The 27,082-nt window shown below is 36.9% G+C and overlaps 1 protein-coding gene across 13 annotated transcripts in view; it reads right to left on the bottom strand.

The window, feature by feature from the left end:
• The window catches only part of THOC2 (THO complex subunit 2), a 113,608-nt gene that overhangs the window by 10,236 nt on the left and 76,290 nt on the right, over positions 1-27,082 (bottom strand). For 7 of the 13 annotated variants that reach the window (XM_053892085.1, XM_053892086.1, XM_053892088.1 and 4 more), the window contains 20 exons: positions 26,622-26,715; positions 26,124-26,204; positions 24,437-24,533; positions 22,124-22,241; positions 21,456-21,635; positions 20,269-20,433; positions 15,543-15,818; positions 14,359-14,500; positions 13,746-13,903; positions 12,698-12,826; positions 12,211-12,342; positions 11,934-12,118; positions 11,262-11,440; positions 10,892-10,994; positions 9,547-9,977; positions 9,281-9,339; positions 7,599-7,730; positions 2,628-2,765; positions 2,216-2,285; positions 1,976-2,133 (listed from right to left, as the gene is read on the bottom strand). In XM_053892085.1, coding sequence (XP_053748060.1) covers positions 1,976-2,133; positions 2,216-2,285; positions 2,628-2,765; positions 7,599-7,730; positions 9,281-9,339; positions 9,547-9,977; positions 10,892-10,994; positions 11,262-11,440; positions 11,934-12,118; positions 12,211-12,342; positions 12,698-12,826; positions 13,746-13,903; positions 14,359-14,500; positions 15,543-15,818; positions 20,269-20,433; positions 21,456-21,635; positions 22,124-22,241; positions 24,437-24,533; positions 26,124-26,204; positions 26,622-26,715 — 3,027 coding nt within the window. The remainder of the gene's footprint in view (positions 1-1,975; positions 2,134-2,215; positions 2,286-2,627; positions 2,766-7,598; positions 7,731-9,280; positions 9,340-9,546; positions 9,978-10,891; positions 10,995-11,261; positions 11,441-11,933; positions 12,119-12,210; positions 12,343-12,697; positions 12,827-13,745; positions 13,904-14,358; positions 14,501-15,542; positions 15,819-20,268; positions 20,434-21,455; positions 21,636-22,123; positions 22,242-24,436; positions 24,534-26,123; positions 26,205-26,621; positions 26,716-27,082) is intronic. The other 6 variants (XM_053892092.1, XM_019421819.2, XM_019421818.2 and 3 more) reach the window with 4 other exon arrangements.

Here is a 27,082-nt window from a genome sequence, read left to right as displayed (position 1 = left end):
AACTTTCATGCATCAAAGAACACTATCAAGAAAGTGAAATACAATGTACAGAAATGGGAGGAAATATTTTTGCAAACCATACAGCTCATAAGGGTCTAGTGTCCAGACTATATAAAGAAGTCTTACAACTGAGCAACAAAAAGACAATCCAATTTAAAAGTGGCCACAGCATCTGAAGAGATTTCTCCAAAGAAGGTATATGAATGGCCAACAAGCACATGGAAAGACGCTCAATATCATTCGTCATTAAGAAAATGTGAAATCAAAACCATGATGAGATACCACTTCACACCCACTAGGATGGCTAGAATATTTTTAAAAAATGTAATTAAAAAGAAAAATTAAAAAAACAGAAAATAACAAGTCTTGGCAATGACGTAGAGAAATTGGCACCCTCGTACATTGCTGGCAGGAACATAAACTGTCCAGCCACTGTGGAAAATGGTTTGTCAGTTCCTCAAAATGTTAAACATGGCATTACCATAAAACCCAGAAATTCCACTCCTGGGTATACAGACAAGAGACCTGAAAACAGGTCTTCAGACAAACACTTCAGAGCAGCACACATTCATAGCAGCACTATTCACAACAGCCAAAGGGAACAACAAAAAAGTCCATCGACTGACAAATGGATGAACAAATGTGGTATATTCGTACAGTGGAATATTATTTAGCCATAAAAAGAAATGAAGCACCGGTACATGCTACGCCATGGAAGAATCTCAAAAATATTGTGCTAAGTGAAACAGGTCAGACACAAAAGGGCACATTATTATACAATTCCATTTATATGAAATATCCCAAACTGGTGAGCCCATAGAGACAGAAAGCAGATTGGTAGTTGGCAGGTGCTAAAAGGAGAGGAAAATTGGGAATGACTGCTCAATGGGCATGGAGTTTCTCTTTGGAGTGATAAACACATTTTGGAACTGGCTACACTGATTGCATAATACCGTAAATATACTCAATACCATTGAATTGTACATTTTAAAATGATTATTTTTATGTTATGTGAATTTTACCTCAATTAAAAAAATACTTATTTAAAAGGAGAAGCCTCACTTTTAAAGCATATAGAGACTTTAAAACAATCACCTTATAATTTTCCAAAACTGCTTTTAAGAACTATGACTACAGGGGCACCTGGGTGGCTCAGTCGGTTTAAGCGTCCGACTTCGGCTCAGGTCAAGATCTCACAGTTTGTGAGTTTGAGCCCTCCATCAGGCTCTGTGCTGCCCGTGCAGAGCCTGCTTGGGATTCTCTCCCCCACCCCCACCCCGCCCCTCCCCAGTTGCGCGCACGTGCACGCTCTCTCTCAAAATAAGCAAACTTTAAAAAAATATTAAACAAAAGATAAAAAAGAACTATGACTATATATACCATAATAATGCTTTCGAAACACTTTACACCTTAATAATGACTTGCCTACTTTATGGCAGATGCAGGAAATGTATTCTGAATATCATTCATGAGTATCTAAGAGAATGCACACTATACTTAGTTTGAAAATCAAATACAAGTTGCATACACATTAAGTCTATTAGGAGAAAATGTTACAAAAATGTTTAAAAATCACAATTAATAAAGACTTTATGAGAGTGTTAATCATCAGGGAGAATACATGTGACCGTATTTTAACCTCATGAATGTAAAGAAACTAAAATCACTGTTGGTGGAGTGGGGGGGAAAGAAAACAAAAAGGAAAAGCTAAAAGTCAATGAACAGAAGTAGGTGGGAGTGGAATGAAGGAAAAGGAAACTTCACTGATAAACTAATTCTACTCTCCCAGTAATTTGTTTGGGACCGTACTGGCTCGAATTTGCCAGATAAACTGCCCTCCCCCAATGCCTCCTCTTCCCACCCTCAAATAATTAACAAGAGATTATCAGATTACCAAAAAACTCCGTATGTGCTAATATTCAGAGAGTCAAACTTTTAAGAAAAAGCGTTCTGTCCCTTTGTTTTCCCAATTTACCTTTTTGCCACCGGAGGAGATTTTATCCATCTTTTCAGATTTAAACGAATCGCCGCCTTTTTCTTTGCCTGAAGATTTTGACTTATTTTTTTCCTTGTCTTTCTCATTTGGATAAGGAGACTCACATGGACTTTCACTTTTGTGTTTTGAAACCCCCACTAAAATTACAAAAGAGAATCATGAAAGCCTTTTCCAATTCAGTTTGATGATTGCTTCAAACGTATTAATAAATCTACCTACTTGTTCCATTTTCCTCTTTTCGCCTCTTGGCTAAGTCCGGTGGCACTTCACGGTCATTGTTTGAATGATCCTAGAACCAAGAAGTGTGAACTACATTGATCAAGAGGTTACGTTTTTGTTTTAAAATATTACTTTTACACAAGGGCACAGCTAACTAGAGCCGGAGAGTATTGCCAATAGTGTCCCACACTTGGCAAAATGACATGAGAGACAGGCAGAGCTGGCAGGGATTATTAGGCTGAAGATTCGTATTACCGTAGAAGATTCAAACACACTTTAGGGTGAAAATATCAGTTTAAACACTAAATTAACAGTCTGCCAGGCAAGAAACTAGTACTTCAAAAAAGACAACAAACACACCACCATACAGGATATAACGGCTTTCCAAACTAGTTTTTAAAAAATTACAAACCCTTTTCCGTTCTTTCCTGTCCTTTTCATCTTTTTTCTCTCTTTCTCTGGATCTTTCCCTCGACTTGTCCAAATCTTTCTTGTCCATTTCTCTCTCCTTACTCTTGGACAGTGGTGGAGGAGTATGATTAAGGTAGAGCTGTTAAATTAAGGCAATATTACTAAAGATTATTAGTTTTCCAGTATCGGCATAACCTGCTTGACTGTTTATTTAATGAAAGACAACTGGTAGTTAGACCCAAAGTCAAAACTGGTCAGCTGTCTGGATTACAAGAGGTGAAATAAAAGAACATGGCACAAATTATGCAAAGACTTCAATTCTTGGCCTTACAAAATTATTCATTTAAACTCAATCAGTTCATTCCTGCCTTAACTGAGACTCATTAGTAAATCTACAAGCGACAGTTCCTTTTATAGCTCTGTTGTGAAGATCTATAACCACTACCTCTACAGGAGTCCGTATGTGAAAGTGTCTGGGCTTTCTCTACTGTTAAGAAAAAAATACAAACCTCCACACAATCATGGAAATTTTAAACAGTTTTGCCATCCACTTAGGAGGCAACCGATGACAGCAAGCAAAAGTATAAAAACCTAGCCAGGACTTTACTAATAATAAGTCTTTTCTGCCTCTACATATACCATGTAAACACTACCCTAAATTATTTTTATAAATGTAAAGGCTGCATACTCCCTACTTCTTAAAGCACTCCAATTTCTACCAAATAATCACAACTGACTGGGAAATTTGTCTTACTGGTTCTAATGGCTCAGAAAACCATTTGGCCAGCTGAGGATGATAAAACAACTCCCAAGACTGAAAAACGATGAATTCTTTCTCTGCCAAAAAGGCCCACAGGCAATAAACAGCCAAAGATCAAAACTACACTACCTAAATAATTAAGAGATAATCTTAATAACTTATGCAAGTTGTAAATATGGAAATCTCGTATAATTTACTAGTATAACCTAGTGAATATGGAAATCTAGAAAACATTAAGTAATCAGATTCCTATCCTTACAGCATTTTTAACTGTGCTATAAGCTTATGTTCAATTTAAGACATTACAAGTCTTAGGCAGCAGTGTACAAAATATAACTCATTACAGTAACTACGCAATCCTAGATATACCTTAGGAATGAAAAGAATAGTGAGTCAAAAGTCAAATAGTTTTACATGAGGAAATCTTTTGGTATTCAAAGGAATACATGAAAAAAAGACAACCATCCATTTGAAAATTAAAGAAACACTTATTTAACACCACCAAATATTTTCAATTCAGTTGGTCAGAAATACTGCCATAGGAATGCAGAAGTAGATTCTTTAAAATGTCAGTGTTTAAAAGTTGATGATCAACTGAAATAGACAAAATGTTTATTAATAACAAAGAGTAAGAGAATGAAAAACAGTCATAAAAGTGCTTGTCCGAAAGGTGCTCTTGCTGGGTTAATGCCCTAAGCAACACTTCAAGATTTTCTAATTGTGAGGTTTATTCATATCTTAAGTTAATATTACGTATGAAACTGATAAGACAAAAGAAATAACATATTCCTGCAATACTCAAAGATTTCTCTAAGGGAAGTATTCATTCTCCTGATAAAAGTAAAAAAAAGCGGGGGGGGGGGGGAGGGGAGTGTGATTACAAATAAGTACACACAAGCACACCCACGCACACACACACCCCCTCCAAAGGAATAAAGTTTTTAATTGTGCCTAACTTGAATTCTGTATTGCAGGGAACTGAAAAACCAATACATTCTTAGTTTAGGAACACACCTAACCCTATTCCTTCTTCCTACCCTTCTAAGAATAGTTCTGATCACAATATTCTCTTTTCCACAACAACAGGCAGTCTCTCATTGCCTGTGGAATAAAATGCATACTCCTCAGCTCAGGTATTTCCAAGCTCTTCGCAATCTCTGCACAATTATATCCTGCTATGGGCAAACTCAATACACTCTATGCTGTGGCTACCAGTGACTCCCTAACTCCCTGTCCATCCCAGCGGTTCTCCTGACCACAATGGCTGCTCACTTTGATCTTAATCTCTTAAAATCCTACTAACCTTCACAGATAGCTCAAAAGCCATCAGCACTTCAATCATCCCTCAACTCTGCAACTCACTTGGTGGTGATCTCTTGATTATTCTGTATCAACGTTTTTTGTGACAAGTATTCCCTATTAATTTCATGTCACTTATTTTTGCCCATGACACAGTTTCCAGTATGGTAGGGGAGCTCATTAATGTGTCTTTTTCACTTTTACATACTTCCTAATGCCTTGTACACACCAAGTACTCAATACTTGTTTGCCAAACAAAATTAATGATTTGTTAAATTGATCTGCAGATAGCGCTGTTGGACTGTGCTTTTGATTTGCTTTTATTCTTGACATTGGGATCAATGGGTCCAAAAAACAATAGGACTGATTTTCACAATCTGTTAACACTGCCACACTGACTTTATTAAGGCTACCGTATATAAAGATGGCCTCACTTCTAGGCTTCCATTTGATTATAAATCCTTGCTTTAAGATGAACAAAATTAAAACCTGAATTCTGTTTTGAGGATGGTTACTGCTGCCCTCCTAAATTATAGAGAAGCTTGGGTAAAGGAGGATGCTGCTTTTCACACTTTCTTCATCAAATACAGCTGCTAGGATTGCTAGGTGAAAACACAAGTGACCAAACTGGAAGTATGCCAATTGGAAATTGGGGGTGGAAGGTAAACAGACAGAAAAGATTTGGATATTAAGCTAGATTTTTCTCCCTTTTATCCACCTGAAAAGTCAAATCCATGTATTACTTTTACCATGGATTAGAAAGCAAAAATAGAAAGTAACTTAAAAAAAAAAAAAAAAAGAGGATCCCAGGGACAAAGCATAACTAAAAAATTAAACTAACACACAGAAACAATTTTATATGTACGGGTGACAACACGAAAGAAAGAGACACACGTTGCTCAAATCCTTGAAAAAGGAAAAGCTACCCAGAAACGGTGAGTTTATATAGATGGTCAATTTTAGAGATCAAAGTCCGGTAAAGTTGTTTTTCTAAGACATTCATATGCTACTGTACCTTCCTAGACATATAAGAAAAATGCAACATCAACTACTGTGCAGACCAGTTAACCTTTGAATGCTTTACCAAAGTCCAAAGGCATAAGAGTTCATTTCAAATATTTATTGAACACCTAATCACATCACCAAGTTACCATACCAAACACTAAGGATCTGAAAAGTGGTATGAGTCACCTGATTTTAAGTGCATTCAGATGCCATTTTCAAAAATTTTTGGTTGAATGTGGAATAACTACTGAATTTTAAATACCCAGAAAATCACTATCTTTTTCTGAAGGGGGATAGGGAGATTGATTTGTAGTAGTATAATTTTAAAAACAAGGCAAACACATTAACAGAATTAGGAACTCCTTTCAACTACTGTTGAAACGGGTGCTAAGAATCAAGGGACCATACATTTTTTTTTTTTTGTCATTTTTTTCATTGTAGTAGGAATACTTGAAGATCATCTTAATTTTAGTCCAAGTTCTGGTATGACTAACAAGTTACACGCCACTGGGAAAGGATCAAGAACTTTTTTAGTCTCTTATTTGTCAAAAAGACACTACCCTCCTGTTCTATCTACCTCACAGCACTGCTATGAACATGAAATGAGATAACATGTTTATCTCACATGTTTTATTTTCAAAAGGCTTCTGCAAATGTAAGGAACCATCATTTTCATCGTTGATTAGAAAATCCAGTTAACTATCACAGCAGGTTTCAAACTGCTTTAAAGTATGTTTCAGGAAATAAATACTCACAAGGTAACACTGTTAACCAATGAATTTAAAATAGCCGACACCAAGGCACTGATGGTTAAGACTGATATACACAATCCCAAACTGGTTATGAAAACCAACTATATTGCAATACAATTTAGCCAATAAAAAGTTTTACCTTAAAAGCAAGCATTCACAGTACAGCTAATACTCTTTTGATTGATACAGTATACTCTAAAAACAATGCTACAGTTTCAGCACAAAGGCACACTGGCTAACCTAAACTATTAAAAAATGTGTGCTTATTTGCCCCATATCCACAGACATTTCATTATAAAGGTATATATCTAAAAGCAGTTAATAATGTCAACTGGCTTTGTTTCAAAATTTCGTTTTGTGTTGGTCCACCAGTAAGAAATAATACTTAGCAGGTATAAGAGGAGGCAAAGTGGAAAATCAAAGTGAAAGAGGGTACAAATATTATAATAAGTAGACAAAATAACATGAACAATGGACAATTCAACTACAATAATGAAATGAACTCTGCAGTAAGATACACAAACTACACATTATTTTTAGTAGAAGAATACTCAAGAAAGTAGAGTAATAGGCAAGAATTAATACTGACATGTAATTACACGCAACCATCAAGTTGAGTATTCCCCTCCAAGAGAATGATTAGTTTACATTAACCGTATTTCTTGATATTACGCTACAACTACCAAAAGGGTAGCTCGGCAGAGGCAATATAGAATTTTATGGATTGGAATGGGCTCAGTTTTTAGAACAGTTACATGAATGCATCAAATTTCTCTTCTGGCCTTTTGGGTTGTCCTAAAACGTCAGAAAACAACCTGACAGATTTGTTTTGAGAAATTAAGTAAGCCTACTCCCCAAAACAAACCAACAACCCCTTCCCCAAACCTTAAACGTTATTTCCAGATCTTGAAACATAAAAGAATGCATAACACAGCAAGCAGAGAGATATTATGGAAGTGTTGCCACATTACGCGCATTTGGTAACAATCTCATTAAAAAGGACCGTTGTCATCCATTGTTTCAGTTTGTGGTAGTTATTTTTAAAGGTTATTCTACTAGCTTACTGAATTTACTAGGGTGAAGGTATCTACTAAATAAATGAAGTAAAGAATTTTTTTTGTTTTACTTAGGCATGATGATTTTAAAAGACTCAAACCTTTGCTGAAGACTCCTTGAGTTCGATGAGACTGTCCTGTAGAAAATGAATGGAGATGACAGGTGAGCTGGCATAGTTCTCAGAACCCAGAGGAACTTTGGGAAGTATGGCTGTAACCTGGAAATAAACCAGCTACTTCTTGTGAGGATAAATCTCATGATGTCAATTATAATATGAATATCAACAATAAAAAACAAAAGCAAAACCATGTAATGGAACTGTAACGTTAAAAAAATAACTAAATTATATGTACTCAATGTAATAACAAATAAAAATCTTTATCTGCTCATAATTTAAAAATAAATGTCAATGCCACATTTTTCATAACACTGTACTTAAGCTATAGGTAATGTTAAGTTAAGAGGCTTAAGAAAACAAAACATTTTTTTTCCCTCCATAGAAAGTCTAAAATAGTGGAGGTCACTGTGGAAGAACGTTATCTTACGTTTTCATAGTTTTTCTTTACTTGGGAGGTTTCAAATTTTACTTTACTTATGACTCTACTATAAATACAAGCATTTTTAAACCTAGCCCAAAAAACTCAGTGGCATTATATTAACAAGAAAACAACATGTATCGTCTAAAAGAGTAATCACTTTTTTGCAAAGTGCCTCTGGTGGTGAATCTCATGCCTCCCACAAAAAAAGCACTTAAGAAAAAAGAGAGAGAAAGAAAGAAGGAAAGAAAGAAAGGAAAGAATAAAAGCAAGGAGAAAAGAAAAGGAAAGAATAAAAGAAAGGAGAAAAGAAAAGGAGGAAAGAAAGAAGGAAAGACAGAAAGAAAGGAAAGAAAGGAAAGAAAGAAAGAAAGAAATCAATTACGGTATTCCACCACAGTGCTCTTGACGAAGAATTAGTTAACTTACAGTTTTAAAAGTTCAACGTACTGCAAATTCAAAGATTCCATGAAATTAGATGACTTTAGAATTAAAATTAAATATGGAGCAAGGAATGGCTACCCTGAGTCTTCAAGAAGGCTACACCCACGATTTTGTGCTGCAGTTGAATGCCTGGGGTTTCTCTTTGCTGGGTGGTAGGATTGGATGCCACATCTGCTTTTATCGTAACGCAAGGTTCAACTTGTTGGGAACCCAATGGGTATAAACAAACCTCCAAGGGAAGATACAACAGAAGCTGCATGCTCACTGAATATACACAACTACAGGAGAACTGATCACCAAGGAGACTTTAAAATGGAACTCCTTTCAAGACTCCTTCTTAGAAGGCACACATCGGTATGATGCTCATCAAGAAGCTTGATGAATTCAGAGGTATCTTGTTTATCCTGTATCATCCAGGAAGTCTTCACTGCTATATATTCTTCAATATTTATGCTGAAAAATAGGCTTCATTCTGCCGAAAAGATTCATTTGCTTGTAGCTACCATTGCGCTCCAAAAATGACTGCTTAAAGCAGTGAGGCACTTCTGGGTAAAATTTCTCTTGCACTTTGAAACACTACAAAATTAGTGCTAGGTCCTTGAAGTTTTAATATTTTTATAATAAAAATACTCAATAGGAAAAAATATCAGTCCACCAATATGTAAAAAATTCATTTTCTAATGCAATATAAAACCTCCAGTGGCTCCAGTGAATACTTGGCACAAGACTTGAAGGAAGTCAGGACACGTATTCCAACCAGGTGAGCCTAACATGGACGCTGCCTTCCTCAGGCTATACTAACCTTTACTGTTGAGGAATGCGATGGAGAAGGGTGGGTATCAATTTTGCGGCGTTTTTGTTCTGTTAGCACAAAAAGAAAAATGGTCACAGTAAGATTTCTACTTTTTTTCCAACCACTTAAGAAAAATCACCAACTTTTAAGGTCATCAAGTATTAGTTCCCCCGAGTAAGGTCCCTAGATAACTTGCCAGAACAAGAAAACAAGAACCAACTATTACACATTAACAAGAACCAAAAGTAAACAAATGTAAAGAAAGGCAAACTTGCCCCTTTCAGGCTCTGCAACATCTGATCGGGGAACAGGTGACTTCAAGGACCCAGAAACTGGTGTTTTTTCTCCTCCTTTAGCATTTTCCTTTGATTTCATTTCCTTTGCTATATCTCTTTCTCTGGATGGCTCCTTCTCTCTTTCCTTTTCTTGAGTCGATTTTGATTCTATGCTGGGGACAGTGGTTTTGAATTTCTCATCTTTAGCTTTTTCTTCCTTCTTGAATTTTTCTTTCTCTTTGTCAGACTTAGGTGTTCTTTCCTTCGTCTCTCTTGCTTTTTCATCTTTATTTGGCCGCTCTTCCTTCGGTTTTTCTTTACCATCTTTACCAAGTACCCTGGCCTCTGGAGTAGTAGCTGGAGTCTTTTCTTTTTTCTCTTTTTCTTTCTCTTTCCCTTTTTCTTTGTCATTTTCTTTAACAGCTTTGCTGCTTAAGAATAAAAACATGAGATTTTAAGACAGTCAAGAAACACACTCCATGTTATATAAACCATGAAGGGTTTCCTATGGACTTCAAAAATAACAGAACTAAGAGTAGCCCTTTGAAAACTAAACGACTTTAAGACAAATAAAAAGGAAGTACTTCTTTATCCAATAAATAATAAATGACCAAATTCATGAACAGCATATTAAAAAGAATGATTAAACTGATGGCAGGCCGTTTTCTGTATATGTTCATAACCTCTGAGGATTACAAGGTTAGCCAAAACTTATCCCACAAACCAACCAAGGGTGCTACTATCAGGAACTGGATTACTTGGCTGGATGGATCCCTGGTCTAAATCAGTGTAGGCTTCTTTTATGTTAATTATCCTTACCCAGAATGCCCATAGCAAGTACTCAATCCTAAAAGGTTTTTCTTTTAATTTTTTTTAATGTTTATTTATTGGGGGGGGGGGGGGGAGGGAGAGAGCACAAGCAGGGGAAAGGCAGAGCGAGAGAGAGAGACACAGAATCCAAAGCAGGCTCCAGGTTCTGAGCTGTCAGCACAGAGCCTGATGCAGGGCTCAAACTCACAAACTACGAGATCATGACCTGAGCTGAAGTCAGACCCTTAACAGACTGAGCCACCCAGGCATCCCAATACTAAAATGTTTTTTTTTTTTAACTTCACTACCTACCTTCACCTGCGTAACTCAGCAGGGGAAACAGTGTCAGTCTTGGCATTATAGAAAACATATGGAGGATGGTTACGCACATCATCAAATTAGGGGTACTTAAAAAATTCAAAAGTCCAACATAAATGACTTTCATAGTATTCAACTACCACCCTCTTTCATTCATGGCTAATGAGATTAATCATGTAAGAATTCAGAACTGTGACATACAGCACAGCATTCCTACCTGTTAGAGCCACTGTTTCCATTGCTTGAATTCCCTTTTGGTGTGGCACTAGAAGCTTTATTAACAGCTTTCACACCACACTGAGATCTCTCCCTTGATTTATCTGAAAAAAAGGTAAGGTTTTATTTGACAAGTCCCTAATTGTAAATAAAGTACAATTTCACAGCAAAATGATTAGAGATGAATTCTAATTCATTCTTTCTAAAGAAACAAAGGGCTAATTACTTCTTGATAGTCTTGATAGTTACATACTCCTACCTAGGGAATAAAAAATAATACTAAGCCAGCATTTTACTTGTCACGTGATATAAAACACCTTCGTTTGTTCAAACGAAATGTATCACTTATAAACTTCTACAAATAAGCATACCAGTCTCCTCAGTACTGCTTTCGTCCGATTTGGATGCACTTCCTATCGACGAAGAAGAAGGCCCACCACCAGGCCCATTTTGTACACTGGCAACTGCATTCCTCGGAGGGGGGTCTTTGTGATGAAACTCATTTTCAGGTATCATGTATGACTTTCTACTTTTCAACTGCCCAGAGTAGCTGAAAGTCGCACAAAGTGTTTAAATATACAAATACAAATCAAAAAGTACAAACATGGAGTTTAAAAGAATAAAATTAGCAAATTATTCACCCTACTTGGTGCCAGAGAATAAAAAATATTAATTTTCAGTAAGTTCCTGAAGGTCTTTAGAGAGAGCCCCAGATGCTTTCTTAAAAATAAAAATGTAAACTGATCCTCAAACTGTCTTTTTTTCACTATTGAAGATCCAAATATCAACTGATGATAAAATTACATTTCCTCCAAACCAAGACATACTATATATGACTTTTGAAATTATCATCCAGTATAGACCGGAAGCTGATAATCAGAAGTGACAACTCTCACCAGCCTGTGGGAACATGATCGCATAATCTCCCATAATCTCCTGAAGTAAGGCAGAAGATAAACTTCAACACTGTAAAACATTTTAAAGTCTTCAGAATCCTTCTGTCATCTAGTCTCATAAATCACATTAAAGTATAATTGTGTTACCCCATAGCCAATGCATATAGATCTGGCCTCTTCTCTTTTTCTTCTTGGCAGATTTTATGCACTCTTCTTTCCAAAGCCTGACCCAGATTCAAAACTTTTGGGTACCAAGGAAGTATTTTTGTTAGCACAATCAAAATATTCCTGATGTGAGTATATTCGCCTGTTTCAAGGCAATGCACCGATGCCTACAACAAACATTTTAAGACCTATTATTATGAAAATATTAAGTATAAAGAGAAAAAAACCACCTTCAAGAAACACAATTTTTTTTTTTTACCTTGGTTAGTTTGTAATGCCATTTATGCACAACATGTCGAAAATTTTCATAGTCTAATTGATCAGCTTTATTTCCACCATCAAATCCAGTTGCTCGTAATATAGTAAGGAATCCTGGATAATTTCCACATTCCTTTAAAAAAAAAAAAAACAAAAAAAAAACAGGCTGTTAAAGAAAAATTCTGCCCCCAAAATAGCAGGAACTGAAAACTTAAGAGGACTAGTTTAATGATTCCATGCAAAAACAAGATCTGAATGATAGGTAGTTTTCACAGAAATGTTAAGCTTATTTGATAGTATTAATTTGGCATGTCAGTTCGAGATATGACTTTTTTAAACAGCACTTTTTAATAATGAATGAATTATGCTTAAATTTTAAAAACTGTTTTACAACTCAATCTTAAACTCACAAAACTGAACAACCTAAAGATTACTGCGAGTGGTTGTTATACACAGGGGTAAAATGTTAGGGTGTTTATTAGCCATACCTTTTCATATGTGGCGCGATCACTGTGCCACCTGGTCACAGTCTCTAACATGCAGCAAAGAAATCGCCCATATCGACTAGCTTCATTTTCAGTACAGCTTGCAACTGTGTAAATTATATCAGAGAAAACCTACAGGAAAAATGTTTGAAAAATAAAAACAAATCAATGTCAAAATTAGTCCAAAATGTTAAACGGTCGTGTTACAGCAAATCATAATAAACTAAACAGGTTAGTTTATATATCTTCCCCTTTTATATTCACAATTCCAGAAACCTTTAAAGATTTTTGGCTTTTGTGAGGAAATGGCACATTCATAAAGCAACAGCAACAACAAACTTTTATTTTAAAAAGCTGATGTACAATGACAGAGGAAAAAACTGTAATGATTATTACAACATAACTTCTTCAACAAAGACTTAGCCATAGATATTACTGGGGTTAAGGGGACAGTAAGCAGAGGCGAGGTTCATAGAAACTAGAAAAAGGCAGCTGACATGCTGTGACACAGGTTACATTTTTAAACCATAAATGCAGTAATTTATTAAGAAAAAAGCCAGATGCAAAATTACATAAATGTGACCATACTGAAAAGCATCCCTGCTTTTATGTGTGTGCAAAGGTGTAAGCCGTTTTGTTGTTTTTTGAGGGGGTGAAGGTTAAGAACGAAGAAGAGAGTTCTACCTATTATTTACAAACGTATAAACCCATATTATGAGTTAATAGATTAACTAGGGGTGCTTATTACGTGTCAGGCACTATTCAAAGAGCTTGTGTGTAGTGACTCATTTAATCCTCACAATAATGTTCTGAAGCAAGTACTATTACCCCATTTTACAGTAAGAAAACTGAGGCACAGAGAGGTTAAAAAAAACTTGCCAAAGATCATATAGCTAGAAAGTAGCAGAGCTAGGATTCAAGTTCAGGCACTTGGCTCTTGAGTTCATGCTTTTAACCACACACACAATAAATACCTCTATAGCTTATCATGTTTAGCTATCTTTGTGTGAGACTTTTTTTTTTTTTAAAGGTTGCAATAAAAGGAACTTACTCGATCATAGCAAAGAAGTGTGGAAAAATTTGGAGTTTTCTGTTGATGTACCAATTCAACAAAACGAGCACAGTAAACAGCATCAATTGCTGAAAAAATACATCGAGGAAATATACACAGCTGTAGAAATTTTGTGATGGTCTCATTTTTGGTAGATTCTAAAAATAAGGGAAGAATATATTAAGTGGTAAACTTCTTCCTCAAGTGCCTCAAGGCCACTAAACATGACAACATATTAATTTTAGTGTAGAGAATGCTATAAAAAACCACAAACTCTATAGTTTGTAACCAAAAGGTCATGCCTGGGATAAGACTTTCATTTTCACTCTGTGGACATTTTTCTATCTATAATTTCTCCAGAAATATGATTTCATCCAGAAAGGTTGAAGGATAAGCTGCCAATATTGTAGTTTATAATTACTTTCACCAGCAAACTAAATCAGTTCCTTCAGCGAACATGTGAGGTCGACTCTGCATTAATGAATCACCCAAGAACGGGATAGTGAACGCTGAGTTGAAATACAAACATAACACACTTCAACACCTCTGAAGTCATAGAGGTTTGCTTTTGTAGTTTAGCAGGAGCAGGAATTTAACAAGTCCAACCACTCACTTGCTAGAAGCCAGTTGTCCTTCTCCAGTTTCAGTCTCTGTAGAACTCGCTGTACATGTTCCATCTGTTTCTTTTCTTCTTCAAGAAGCTTGTCCTGAAGGGCAGTACAACGCTCCTTCTCCTTTTTCTTTTTATTTGGAGGCTACAATGTAGAAGTTAGATACTTTTCTAACTACAGGAACATTACCTCCCTCTCTCTGAATTAAAAAATTCAAAAAGAGATAAATGCTGACACTTCATCTTCATTACTTCACAGGGGTATCGAGGAGTCCACCTGAGTGTGCTTTCACCACCATTCACCACCATTCACCAAATCCAAACTGTCGTCTTCCCATCAAAACAGGCTACCTTTCCAGCACTGGTGCTTCTAGTCTGCGGCATGGAGTCATCTTTGACTCTTCCTTCTTCACTCCAGCATCCCAAATGCTTATAAAGTCTCGTGCATTCCCACTCCCTCAGTACTTCACAACAAATTGCCCAAAGTGCCACCTACCTGGTCTCCAGCCTAACACCAGCCCCTTTGCCCTAACAAACGCATCCTTCATACCACTGTCAAGAGTGCTTTTTCCAAAGTACCATTTTTACCATTATCACTTCCCTGCTGAGGAATCTAATACAGCCCTCCTTTTTATTAGTCTTCTTTCCTAACTTCCACTGCTCTACATAATCTGGCCCCATCCTAACCATTCGAATTGATCACTAAGCCCATTCACTAGAATAAAAGTGGTCTCTTTAAACCTTAAATTACTTCGCACCTTTGCTGGAGCTCTCAAGTGGCCAATCTGCCTCCCTATTTCCAAACCTAATCCATCTTCAAAGCCTACCCAGCTTAAGACTCACCTCTTTCACAAAGCCTTCTGCTAAAGAGTTCTCCTTTTGGGAACTCCTACTGCTCTTGTAATTGGAGTCACACAGATCATTTTAAGTTGCTAACATAGTCTTCGGTTAAAAAAAAAAAAAAAAAAAAAAAGCAAACTCATAATACCTTTTGTGTGATCATAACCTCCATGTATTCACCAAGCCCCTGCCCCCTCCCACTGAGAGGTCACCACTAACTCACTTAGAAAATATTATATAGCAGTTAAGATCATAGCTTTAAGGAACTTGAGTTAATACAAAGTATGGGTAATGTTGAATTAATACCATGAAATTATTGTACCTGGGCTACTAGAACAAAAACCTACCATTTCCTGATTGTCATCAATTGCTTTCATCTGGACTTTAAGTTTATTGACTTCCCGTTCATAGCTGGTGTGTGGAACTGCAAGGTCATACATTGTCAATGACCAGAATGTGGCATAGAATTGAGGGCTGATGTCATCCCAGACTTTGGAAACATGTAAGGAGACCACTGCTTCATGGACAGGAGCCATCACCATTTCACACGATGTAATGTACTTGTGAACTTTATGTTGCTGTTTACTTCCTTTTTCTGATTTTTTAAGTTCATCATACTTGGACTGGAGATAAAATGTAGAAACAAACACAACACAATTTATAGCATTGACTTTTAAAGTATAAGAACCTATGTTCCCTTCTCAAGAATCAGAAGATGACCAGTCCAAACATTCTGATTTCTTACCAACATTTATTTTAAGATAAATCATCCCTGGAAGCTGTTCCAATCTTGTGTGCTCACTAGGAGCTTTTCAGCAGATTCTTATTAAACCTGACCTGTTAAGTAAAATAGCGTATGTGTGCCCACTCCACCATCCATGATCACCCACCCTACTCTCTCTTACTACTATATCAAAGACTGAACATGTAGGTTTTCCATTCCTGCTTTTAAGATCTTCAAGGGAACCCAGTAAATGGTCTTAACACCAGTAAAGAGGCAGAATGGAACTAGTAATAGCTAACCAGCACAGAATGTTTTATCACTACACATAGCCCCTACTGGCCGTTACAATTTGTCAATTAAGAATCTCGATCAACATTAAGAAAGGGTATGAGAGGGGCGCCTGGGTGGCTCGGTCGGTTAAGCGTCCGACTTCGGCTCAGGTCATGATCTCACGGTCTGTGAGTTCGAGCCCCGCGTCGGGCTCTGGGCTGACAGCTCAGAGCCAGGAGCCTGTTTCCGATTCTGTGTCTCCCTCTCTCTCTGCCCCTCCCCCGCTCATGCTGTGTCTCTCTCTGTCCCAAAAATAAAATAAAAAACGTTGAAAAAAAAAAAATTTAAAAATAAATAAATAAATAAATAAATAAACGTTAAAAAAAAATTTAAAAAAAAAAAAAAGGGTATGAGAAAGTTACTATAAGACTGCCAAGTAGGGTGCCTAAGTGTTCAGGTTTGGCAGTGAACGAGGGGATTCCCAGGATGCAAGAGTACCGTGCCAAAACTGGCAGTCCCAAGCAAACCAGGACGAGCTGGTCACCCTGCTGGTAAGCTAAATAAGACTTTCTATGAAGGGATATGGTAGATTAGAGTTTAAAGCATGTGGGAACTGGCTCTGCAGCTTTTTTTAGGCCTGACTGGTTTATCCTAATTTTGGAGGAGGGTCAGAGGAAGGCCATACTCTTAATGGTAGGAGAAAAAGAAGCTGTTAGTACAATGGGAGGAACTACATATCAGTTCATAGGGTATAATACCAAAGGTCAAAAAAATAAGAAGAAGAATACAAAGTGTTGTTGCTACTGTCTCCTATCCTTCCGTCTCTTTAGGATGAAAATTTTGTTGGGATGAGGCATCATCCCTGAAGATGAACCTAACAGGAGATCTAAAACTCACTTCTTCTTTATGTTAAATAAAGAAGCATTTAAATCATCACAGTTTGTGCTGAACATGGAACCCAGAACCAGAAGGTCAGACATCAAAGGCTCCACTTCCAGGGCTGGACTGTGGATGGTAAGAGGCTCGGCTCCTTACAGTCCCACTGTCTTCCCTCCGGAGTGCCCCTCTACCCCAGGCTAACCGGACGGAAGACATACCAAGTACTTGGTTCCAGAGGGTAACTTAAGCAGCATCTTACAATTATGAGAATTACAATCAGAGAATCTTACAATTATTCTATAGGTGGAAGATTTACCTCCTGTTACCCCATTTTAGAGAACTACACAGGTGACAAAATTACAAAGAACATTACTTTTGAGAGAGAAGCCCCAATTACATCATAGACCCGAGAGAATAGCCAGGATAAGGAAGGGTCTTTCACCTCTGAGGCCAGGTCCTGTTGATGGTGACTAATATGAACCTATGTGAGGCGGAATGACATCTGCTGAGGTTCTAACAAAACGTAGGATAATCAGCGCTAAAACTATCTGTACAAGATAGCTTGGCTACCTGATTTGGGCAAGATCTAGAACATGAACTGGGGGAAAGCCTTTCTTTCATAACTGTGTTGCAAGGTGGGTCTCAACAATTAAAACTGAAAATTAAGTTATAGGCATGAGGGGGCAATGATGTGGTATGACAGCCCCCGTCTCCCCAGTCGTCTGGTTCTGAATATCACTACTATTGCTAGGCACCCACCTAGTCCCTATCTAGTTAAAAAGAAAAAAAAAAAAAGGCTTGATGAGAAAAGACAGCTGTACTTCATATTTAACTAGGATGAAGATTTCCTCATCTGAAGTCAGTATAACTCCCTCTTCAAGCTTACACCTTCAGTCAAATAAAGAGGCATAACAGCTCTACATCTCAAGTCACTTGGGGCACTAAATCCATGACTAGAACTGATATCCACAGTTATTGCTATACTTCTAACGACTGTTCAAAAAGCTCCTGTTGGCCCAGTAACCTGAACAGTGTTTGGTCGGCTAAATCACTCCCATGAGGGCCCGATGGTAGTCCATTTACGGAAGGGACCCAGCAGTCCCCCAACATTCACACCCTCTCCTCGAAGTTTCTTCAAGAGAGGTCCTCACCCAAGAAGCAAACGCAAGGCTCCTCTAGGGAAATCTGGATGTCCATCTAGCGCAACCAAGGTTTCCAAAGAACTCCCTTTCCAATGTGGTCTGTCAGTAACAGACTTATCCCTGACTTGGCTGTACTGTCACCTCTATATGGCCCTTTGTTTTCTTCTGCAACCCTGACGGGGAAATGACATTTCTCAGTTTAGAATTTGTATCTCTTAAATGACAAAGACATAATATTTTACACAGGCTACAGAAGAGGCAGCTATTGGTAGGAATGACCTGCTCCATTTTCTGACCTGGAAAAGTTCAGCCAACCTCAGGCAAGCAGGTGTTCCTGTTTGCTAGGGTTCAATATCGCTGATTAGTGTGTTCACTTCTCAGTATAGCACAGGGCAGGTCAGAATTCCTGAGATGAAGCAATTCTCCCACCTCAGTCCTTCAAGAAATCAGGTCCCCTGGTGCATAGCTGAGACTGACCTACTGCGGGATGGGGCGACAACACAAGACATAACTATGCAAAAAGAGCATACAATTTCCTGGATTGAGAGATTCTAAAGGGAAAAAAGAGGCCTAATCCTACCCCTTGTCCCCCTTTCCCTTCAGAGAAGATAGCAGAAATGGCAACAGTATTGTTGCATAATGCTGAAAGTGATAATTAAATCAATTAACAGTTGTTAGAGGGAAGTGTGACACCGCACCAGTTGCTATGTAAACACTAACAGCTGATGGTTGATTAAATGATCAATTAGACCCCAAATTTCTCAGCGTCTTTTCTCCACACCTATACTACACAATTCTGTGTTTCTACTGGGAACAAAGAAGGATCCTAGTTTAAAAGAAAGGACAGAGATCTTCCCCAAAATCTGGAGTGAAAAGCCTTACCCAGTACAGACAACAACAAATAAACAGAAGGGCCAGAATTCAAGCCTACGCAAGGACGAAGAATACACTGGGGCTCCAGTCAGAGTGGAGAAGTACCACGGTTTCCAAACAGAGGGCTGACCATGGTCCGAAGGGAAAGGAAAAGCCCATTCCCCTTCCAGGTCACTGCTTTGCAGGCAAGAGTCCAGGTGGCAGAGAGAGAAAAGGAGGGAGGGCAGTGTCCTCTTCCCCCAACATCCTTACAGTCGCTAGTGGGATACTCTGCTTGGGAAGGCTCTGGTTTGCTTTTGTCGTTTTTTCTTTTTAGTCGTCTCATTTAGGGGGGAGAGAAAGAAAACAAGAACCATGAATGTCCCTTTCTGAGAAGTTACACAGCACAGACTACAAGAGTTTTTAGAGTGTTTGGGGTGGTTAAGTCTTTCTGTTAGTCTCTTTATTTCTCTCAAGGCAGTACGAACAGCAAGTCAACTATCTGACAGGGATATTGTCAACTGAAGAAATAGTACCCTCTGTATTCCATGGGAGTATTCCGCAGAATGACATTACCATATTTTCCTGCATCAGAATCAACCAGTGCTTATTAAAAAACAAAAACAAAACAAATTCCCAGGTACTATGCAAGTCACTAAATTAGAATCTGGGGACACAGGACGAGTTTCTAGGATGCTTCATTGGTGACGCTCATCTACACTAATGTTTGAGCACTATAGTTAGCTCTAAAGGGCCCATATGACATCAACCTGGACAACTGGGGGTACAGTAACAGTAAAATTATAGCACCAGTGAGACTTACATTTAGAGGGAGCATTTTCATCATACACCTCTCAGAGATGAACGTTAACAAAAGAATAACTCTCCAAGGGGCACCTGAGTGGCTCAGTTGGGTTGAGCATCTGACTCTTGGATTTGGCTCAGGTCATAATCTCATGGTTTATAGAATCGAGCCCAGCACTGGGCTCTGTGCTGACAGTGTGGAGCCTGTTTGGGATTTTCTCTCACCTCTCTCTCTGCCCCTCCCCCCTTTGTACTCAGTCTCTGTCTCTCTCAAAAGAAATAAACTTAAAAAAATGTCTCCAAGAGACATGTAATCTGTATCTATTTCAAACTAAAACACATTTATAGTTAAGAACTACTTTGGAATCATTCTTGAATGGCAGCAAAGACACTTACACTTACCGAAATGTGGTGTGCATACATTGGCCTAGACAGGAAAAATGCTGCATCATGGGGTGTATGAAATTCGTTACAGAGCACATCAATTGAAGGCACTCGCTTTATATAATCTTCTGTGCTTAGATTAGATGCTAAAAACCCACCAAACTGCACCAGGGTATCATGACACTAAATTTAAAAAATAAGACAAAAAACACAAATGTGCTACCACTTTACAAAACCGACATAAACATTTTCCAAAATGATTACGATATGTCATTTTAACAATATTTTGATTAACAATAAAGAATTCAAATTTTACAACTTAGAAGAACTTTAAAGACGATCTATAAACATCATCATGTAATCATATTACCACAAAAGATACCAAGGCCCTGAAAAGTTCATCAATCTAAGGCTTTAATGTTCAACCAGGTCTCAAGTTCCAAGCTATTATTTCATCACTTTTAGTAGAATATACTTCCCCTACATCACATAAAACAACGGTTTTACGTATACAGAATTTCCTTGCCCTTAAAAAAGGAAAACTTCATTTATAAAATATATGTGATCTCTTTTTTTCCCTTGTAATACAGTTGGTGGTAAACACATCTTGTAGGCTAATCACAGGTTTTGGTGCCTAATATTTACAGAAATATTTTATAAACATCACATCTACTTTGTTCTGACTGAATTTCCAGATTTCCAGAGATCAGGAAAAGATATGAGAGCAAATAACTTGAAGTTAACTACTTAAATTGAAAATCTTATACATATGATTACATTTCCTAGAGCCTTCTCTTAAATACCATAATTTGCACAGAAATACGCCCTAGTTCAAGAATGCCTATTTTACATTAGAGCTGTTTCACACTCATATGATGTGCAAATGACATTTTAAAAATTATATTGCATTCTGGGGCGTCTGGGTGGCTCAGTCAGTTATGCATCTGACTCTTGATTTTGGCTCAGGTCATGATCTCACAGTTCCTGAGACTGAGCCCTACGTTGGGCTCTGTGCTGACAGCGCAGAGCCTGCTTAGGGTTCTCTCTCCCTCTCTCTTTGTCTCTCCCCTGCGCGTGCTCTCTCTCAAAATAAACATTTAAAAACAAAAAATAAATAAATAAATGAAAATTATACCACATTCCATATTTTCCACTATCAGGATGAAAAAGAAATCCACACAAGCACAAAAGCCACTTTAACTTGCCTGATCATAGAGTTTTCCCACAAGTTTCAAATGTTTCTCTCCACCTTCCTGGAAGATTACTCCATTCCTCTGCTGAGCCATAAGCAAACAGAGAGGAAGAGCAAGATCATGGTCCAATAGTGCATCTTTTAATCTCTGGGAGGATTTTTTAGTGTTTCTGATCTGGCCAAAATAACCACCCTGCACAAGAGAAGACATAAATTTACCAGCGCATAGTATGTAACACATGCTATCTGATTTGAAAAAGACACAGAAGAGGATAAGTTACAATCCTGAAGATTAAAAACTTATTCTACATTCCTTTCCTCTCTTCACAAATTTATTTTAGTGACACAATTGCTGATTACAGTCACCAGTTTAAAGATTCAACAACAGAGTGATGATGTTCAGATTAACACCAGTTAGGATATCAAGGACCACAGAACACTTGGCATTTACTTCCCTTACAGATGCACTGCTGTCTTTTATACTTTGTTTCAGCTGTTTGAAAGGGCTTAAATAACTAGTAGATCACAGTTTTCAAAAGGGAGATGAGGACAGTCACGAGAGGAGGGTTATGCATGGCTTTGACATTTGGCTTCATGTACTTACGCGTTGTTTGGATTCTTTAGTATGAGCATGCATCTATTTTGAACTTAAAAAGTCCATAAAAAACGAGCAACTCTCACCTCAGCTTTTAGTTGCTCTCCACCAGTCATGGCCTCTAGTTGCTCCATCGTCATTTCCTCTGTGATTTCTATTCCTGCCATTTTTTGTACCACTTCTTTCAATATAAGCAGGTCAAAACTATTTGGAAAAAATAAGAAACAGTCTAGAGTTGAAACTTCAAACATAAAAGTTACAATATATTATAATTAACATGCTGAGAATCCCTAAATTGCTTGTATGTAAATATGGAGTGGAAAGGGGCTAATGTGGTTTTTAAGGAAAAACTGCATTCCTGGAACTATACTGAACAATATTTGAGACATGTAATATGTTTACTTTAACATTTTCCTGGGAATAATTTCAAACATACAGACAGTACGTAAATATAAAAAATAGCACAAAGCACTGCCATATACCCTTTACCCTGACTTCACCTATTAACATTTGGACTCCTGTTCTCTTTATCGTTTGTGTTTTCTCTCCCTCTACACACACGCGCACGCACACACACACACACACACACACACACACAATTTTTTCAAACCATTTGAGAGTAACTTACTTAGTAAGTAACATCACTTTTAAGGGCACATTTTACCCCTAAAATTCCTAAGAATATATTTCCAGGAATATAACTATTCTCTTACATAACCACAGCATAGTTACCAACTTTAGTAAATCTAACACTGATTCAATACTTTAATCTATAGTTCATCTTTTACTTTTTATCACTTGGCCCAAAAGCCCTTCATAGCATTTTTAAATGTTTTTTATTTACTTTTTAACTCAAGTATAATTAACATACAGTTTATGTCAGTTTTACTCATACAGTGATTCAACAATGCTATACATTACTCAGTGCTCATCATGGTAAGTGTACTCTTAATCCCCTTCACTTCTTCACAGCATTTTTTTATCCTCCAGTACAAGGTGGCCAATATATATATTTGACGGTATAGAGCCATCTCTCTAAACAATCACACACACTTGGAAGGAATGGAGGGAGTGAGGGATAGGAGAAAGAAAAAAAAGGAAGGGAACGAAGTTCCAAGTTGCAGTGTATGAGCCTAAGATGACAGCCTTAAAAACATTTGTTATTGTGCCAATAGTTACTCATTTTAATTCTCAAAGCTTAGGACTATCAATGGAAATAACAACATATGACTTTCAAGATCCTCTTTAATTAGTTAAGTAATGAAGATTAAGTGGAAACCTTCTTTCCTACAAAACAAATACAGACGTGTTCCCAAACGTAAAGCTAGACATACGCAAGACACAAGTTAAAAATAGATAAAAGGCAGTGTTTGAAGATTCTTATTGAGTGCTTACTCTCTCAACTTGTCTTGCCTTCCCTAAACATAGGTTTTGAAAACAAGAGAGCCCTCCGGGCAAATTAGTATGCAACAAGTACCAACAAAATATTTTAATTTTTCTTTAAACTATCTTTTAATTAAAAACTATATTCACAGTACAGAAAACTGAGCTATAGACTTAAAAATAACATTACATTCTCCTGGCCCATAGACACAGAAGAGTAAAATGTATAGGAATGGTGGACAGATGCACAGAGTGTGATGTGCTGATAAAATCCTAAAATCTAATTATTTTTTTCAGTGTTCTCTAATCCAAAATAAGAATCTGTCAAGAATTACTTAGGTAATACTTGTGTGGAACAGCAGATAGCTTTAAAACTTTTGTTTGCTTTCTACCAGAAAGTTTTCAGGAACAATTTCCAGTTCTTCGAGTCTAGTCCGTCTACTGCTGAGGAGGTTTAAGATACACACTAATTCCAACTCTAAGCAGTGATATGGGTCCAGAATAAAACAATAAAATTCAGTATTTATAAAGAAAAGAGAACGTTATCCAAAAGGTATGCAAGCTGTACGTAATCTCTGAAGTCCATATTTTTTTAAAAAATTGTTTCGAAAATACTATATACACCCTCAAAATAAACATGTTCCTACCATATGCTTAATGTAAAGTTCAATTACTGTCCAGCAGCATAATCAATAATGTAATATGTCTTGTCATAAGAAGATTTACAATATACCATATTAACTAACCACTTATTCAAGAGCCTAATAGGTAGTCAAAACGAATTGTCTTTTTAATGAATTAGATATATGGCCAAATATTACATTTGTGTAAAAAAGTATTTATGTATGAAATTACAATTTCTTTTAATTAAAGAATTCCATATATATAAGTGAGCAACTATTCTACTTAAGCCTACAACCAACAGTTTTTCAGGATAATAGCAATCTCAATATCCCAATACCACCAGAAGTACTCTAATTACTGAATTTCATTTACATATAATTTGCTATGAATACCTTTTGCCTGCCTTTAGCTGATTAGCCACATATTGAAGAAGACCAGCAAGATCAATTGGATATTTACGAAAAACTGCACCACAGAAACTAGCCAGACCTATATGAAATAAAAAAATAGGGCTTTTAAAAAACAGTTCATAAAACAAAAAACAAAAACAAAAACAAAAAAAAAAAACACAATATTAAGTGCCATTTCTCAACTAACTCAATCTCTAAAACAAAATGAGCTAGGAATACTTGTATTGCTGATGCCATTGAATGGAGTTTTAGAATTAATAACAGCTAAAATTTCTTGAGCATACATATGCGAAGCACTGTACTAAGTACTTTAATGTTAATTATCTCATTTAATTTTTGCAATAATCATCTCAGGTTGTTATCAACCTATCAATAAGGAACATGTCACATAGTTGGTATGAGGTAGCACAATGATTCAAACCTATACGACCTGATTCCAGAGCCTGTTGGGCCACAACAATTAATCAGGCCACAACAAAATCTTGCAGATCACTCAGTAAATTTGAATGATCAACAAAACACCTGCCTCTCAAATGTTTGAGTCACACACAAAAAACCTCTTTTTATCTAGAAACATGCTACTAGTTGTGGAGAGGCAAGCAAACAGGTAAAGCATTGCCAGACCAAGAAGCAAACAAACAACCAATTTTTACCAATAGTCCTTATCACATCATGAGTAAGGAGAAAAACCCCAGTCAAGACAAGAAGAGGAGATCCCAGTAAAAATCAAGTGATCTGTAGCCTTTTCAACAATTATTTGCTGAGCATCTAAAGGATAATGGACAAAACACAAGTCCTGCCCTCAAGGAGCTTACAGTCTAATGAGGGATACAGAAAAGTGAACTGTCATAACTATGATGAGTAAAAGGTTCCATGGGAATACAGAAACAGAGCACCTAATTCTGACCTTTGGGTAGGAACATTAATAGGGAAAGCCTTCTGAAGAAAAGTGACCTCTAAGCTGAAATCTAATGAATAAGTAGAAGACGTGGTGGAGGAAATGAGGCTGCAGCATGGAAGGGTATTCCAAGTAGAGGCAATAACACGTGCAAAAAAGGCCATGGAAAGTACCAGTTCAGTATTAATGGAACCTAGAACATTGGGGAGGGGCAAAAGATGAGGCTAATACACTGAGTAAGGACTTGATTCCAAAAGAACTTACTTACATGACTTAATCCAGATTTCAGACTTTAAAGGGCAATGGGGAGCTACTACAAGATTCAGCTATCAAACATGATAGGTTGAAAGAAAAGGGAACTCACTGCTAGAAATCAAAAGCATAAGAAATTTAAAAAAAAGTAGTGTTTTTTGTTAACAAACAAGTTTTTGTTCTTTTAAGATGACCGAAACGTCAGGATAGAGAGAAAAGACAATAGTTCCTTTAAGATTAATTCCACTGAAATAATAGAAGGGAATTTTCATCTCCCCAGGAATGCTTGCACAAATTCGATCATAGCCAATACTGGACTCTTGAGTTGGAAAATGAATAAGTACTATATGAACTTCCTTACGCAGCCAAAGACTTGGACGTCCAGCTTGAGAACAAGCCAAGTGGCTAAGTATTCTCAGCACCTCTTGACAAACAGGCTCTTAGCATGGGTAATAGAATATATAACATGGCAATTGCAACAGATGGAAATTTCATCCTTGGAAAAATAAAAATACTTACTCTGAAGCCAGCTTGAGATGGTTGTGTCGTCATGTTTCATTCTCTCCTTTTCCGGATTAGCTAAAGCTTCGATGATACAATCTTTCATACATTAAGGAAACATTTCAGGTCACTACAATCTCTAATAAAGCCCCTTAAAACAACAAAATACCACACCTTGGAAAACAATTGTTAGCTTCAAGTTATTATAAATCATTGAAAATTACACTCCATGTAGTACCAACTTTTCTTCTTTAGCCACTTTTCCATCTCTCAGCAAGCAAGACAGATTTCACCTGTATCACGATGTTTAGTAAACATAACATTGTTCTCTCCCTATATACAACATAGACACGTATACACAAACTCCTGGCTGGCCAACCTTCAGATCAGCCACCTGAATCAACCTCATATGCCTACTAATGGAACTTACAATGCAAAAAAATAATGAAACTAAAATGTTCACCATTAAGGTCTATGAAATGTGAAATCTATGTGTTAGTTCACTTGAAAGGATACAGGCCAAAACATCATAATTCAATGAAGTCAGGTATTTCAGTGAATCTACTACAGGTGTTATTAAGTTATCATACTTCTGTATTTGTGATAAGATCTGGAAGATAAGAGCAAAGAATAGATGGCATTAACTCATCAAAAGAGGCGTTCTGTGCTAAATTATGGCTATATTTGTTAAGAAACCATGCTTAAAAATAAAGTAGCTTCTATTTTGTATTTACATAAGATCTATTCTGTTTCTTTAGAAAATATTTTCATAAGCTACATTTTCCAATTAGGAAACAATTCCAGGAATAACTTGAATTTCGGAATGATAAATGCCAAATGTCTTTTAGAAATCTCTTTCTAAATATGAAAGTGCTATGCTTGAATGAAATGCTATTCAAATGTTTCTAACAACTAAAATCATATATAATGCATCTCTTTATTACTATTTCTCTAAATCAACATATGGTAAATAAGAC

Source organism: Panthera pardus, unplaced genomic scaffold (assembly GCF_024362965.1).
Source record: "Panthera pardus isolate Hobbes unplaced genomic scaffold, ASM2436296v1 HiC_scaffold_27, whole genome shotgun sequence".
NCBI classification, from domain to species: domain Eukaryota; kingdom Metazoa; phylum Chordata; class Mammalia; order Carnivora; family Felidae; genus Panthera; species Panthera pardus.
This window is presented reverse-complemented; position numbering and strand designations above follow the sequence as displayed.